Source organism: Mus caroli, chromosome 4 (assembly GCF_900094665.2).
Source record: "Mus caroli chromosome 4, CAROLI_EIJ_v1.1, whole genome shotgun sequence".
In the NCBI taxonomy this organism is placed as follows: Eukaryota; Metazoa; Chordata; class Mammalia; order Rodentia; family Muridae; genus Mus; species Mus caroli.
Window position 1 is genome coordinate 114,595,910 of NC_034573.1, and position 2,056 is coordinate 114,597,965.

Here is a 2,056-nt window from a genome sequence, read left to right on the forward strand (position 1 = left end):
TTACGGATGGTTGTGAGCCACCATGTGGTTGCTGGGATTTGAACTCTGGACCTTCGGAAGAGCAGTCGGGTGCTCTTACCCACTGAGACATCTCACCAGCCCCCGTGTTTTGTTTTTTGGGTTTTTTTGTTTTTATTTTTATTTTTCTAAGTCTTCTCATTCCCATCTCTAAAACCACTATGACTAATCTGATCTTAGTGTTCCAAAACTTTGCTCCAGCTTGCATGCACGAGATGTTTAGGATGACTTCTCTTAGCTACTGACTCTTGTTTGTCTTTGCTTAAACAACTCACTTAGATGTGATCACGACGGCTGTGGGAAAGCGTTTGCAGCGAGCCACCACCTTAAAACTCACGTCCGGACGCACACTGGTAAGTTTAGTCTGATTTCCGTGTTTCATTTCACCCACCCACCCACCCACCTACCTACCTACTTACTTAGTTACTTTCTTTCTCTCTTTCTCTCTCTCTCTCTTTATTTCCTTTGTATTTTTTGTTTCTTTGATTTTTTTTTTAAAGATTTATTTATCTATTATTATACATAAGTACACTGTAGCTGACTTCAGACACTCCAGAAGAGGGAGTCAGATCTCGTTACGGATGGTTGTGAGCCACCATGTGGTTGCTGGGATTTGAACTCCGGACGGGTGCTCTTATCCACTGAGCCATCTCTCCAGCCCGTTTTTTTTTTTGTTTGTTTGTTTGTTTGTTTTTCAAGATAGGGTTTCTCTTTATAGCCCTGGCTAACCTGAAACTACTTTGGTAGACCAGGTTAGCCTAGAACTGGAGAGATCCACCTGTCTTTGCCTTCCTAATGCTAGCATTAAAGGTGTGTGTCACCTGCCCGGCCCAATTTCCATTTTCCCTTTAAACCTTTGGCCTGTTCCAGGTTCCTCTTGAGACCTGTAAAACTTAGGAGAGCAAGTGAGCACTGGTGGTGTGGCCTTCACCTACAATTCTGTTTTCCATGATTGACTGAGTCAAGAATTCATCCTTAAACCATAAAACCAGACATACCCTTTAGAAACAGCCACGAGGAAGCCAGCTGCCTTCCCTCCAGGCACAGGCACAGGCTGCTGTTGCCGCTGGCTTTCCTTGGCTCTGGGTTTGAAGTCTGAGAAAGTCAGCACCTTCCCTTGCTCAGACCCGCCCACCATTAGAAGGGGAGAGCTTTCCTGGTGATGAAACTAACACGGCTTCTTCTTCATTCCTCAGGTGAAAGACCCTTCTTCTGCCCCAGTAACGGCTGTGAGAAGACATTTAGCACTCAGTACAGTCTCAAAAGTCACATGAAAGGTCATGATAACAAAGGCACCGCGTACAGTGCACTTCCACAGCACAATGGATCAGAGGTGTGTTCTCTTCCTGTTCTCATCTGGGCGGACCCAGCGATGTGTGCTGCTGCTGTGTCCTTGCTTAACTAGGGGACAGAGAGACAGGATCAGCATCTCTGTGTCTCTGCATTGGGAGGCTGGAAGCCAACAATGTCCCCAGTCTCCCTGTTCCTCTGCTCAGCCCTGCTTATTCCCATCCAGCAGGTATGGGGGAGAACTGGCTGTTGACTGGCTTTGCAGGGCCCAGGTAGAGCCTCTTCTACGTGCGCACATGTGTGTGTGTGTGTGTGTGTGTGAGTGAGAGTAAGGGTCCATATTAGAGAGCACACTAGTGCACACCTGCTGGCAATCAGAGGATGTCCTTAAGTATTGCTCCCCAGCCGCTGTCTGTCCCTCCCTTTTATTCTTTTGCGACAGTCTCTCTTATGGGCATAGAAATCTCTAAGCAGGCTAGGCTGACTACCCAGTGAGCCTCAGGGGTCTTCATGTCTGTCTCTCCAGTGTACAGGTCACCAGTGCTCACCACACCCCAGCTTTTTCTTTTTAAATGTAGATTTGGGGCTTGAAATCGACTGACTGAGCTAACGGCCCAGCCCCAGTGATTCTGAGTTTTCTTTTGAGACAAAAACTCATCAACCGAACCACCATAGCTCTCTTGTCTTGTTGTAGTCCTTTGTGTGCTGGGGTTGTGGGCATGCCGCCGCCCCCCCCCCCCCCCCCCCC

At 47.9% G+C, this 2,056-nt stretch overlaps 1 protein-coding gene across 2 annotated transcripts in view; it reads left to right on the forward strand.

Annotated features, from left to right (window-relative positions):
* The window catches only part of Mtf1 (metal regulatory transcription factor 1), a 47,703-nt gene that overhangs the window by 22,166 nt on the left and 23,481 nt on the right, over nucleotides 1-2,056 (forward strand). For both annotated transcript variants that reach the window (XM_021159258.2, XM_021159257.2), the window contains exons 5-6: nucleotides 298-371; nucleotides 1,215-1,351. In XM_021159258.2, coding sequence (XP_021014917.1) covers nucleotides 298-371; nucleotides 1,215-1,351 — 211 coding nt within the window. The remainder of the gene's footprint in view (nucleotides 1-297; nucleotides 372-1,214; nucleotides 1,352-2,056) is intronic.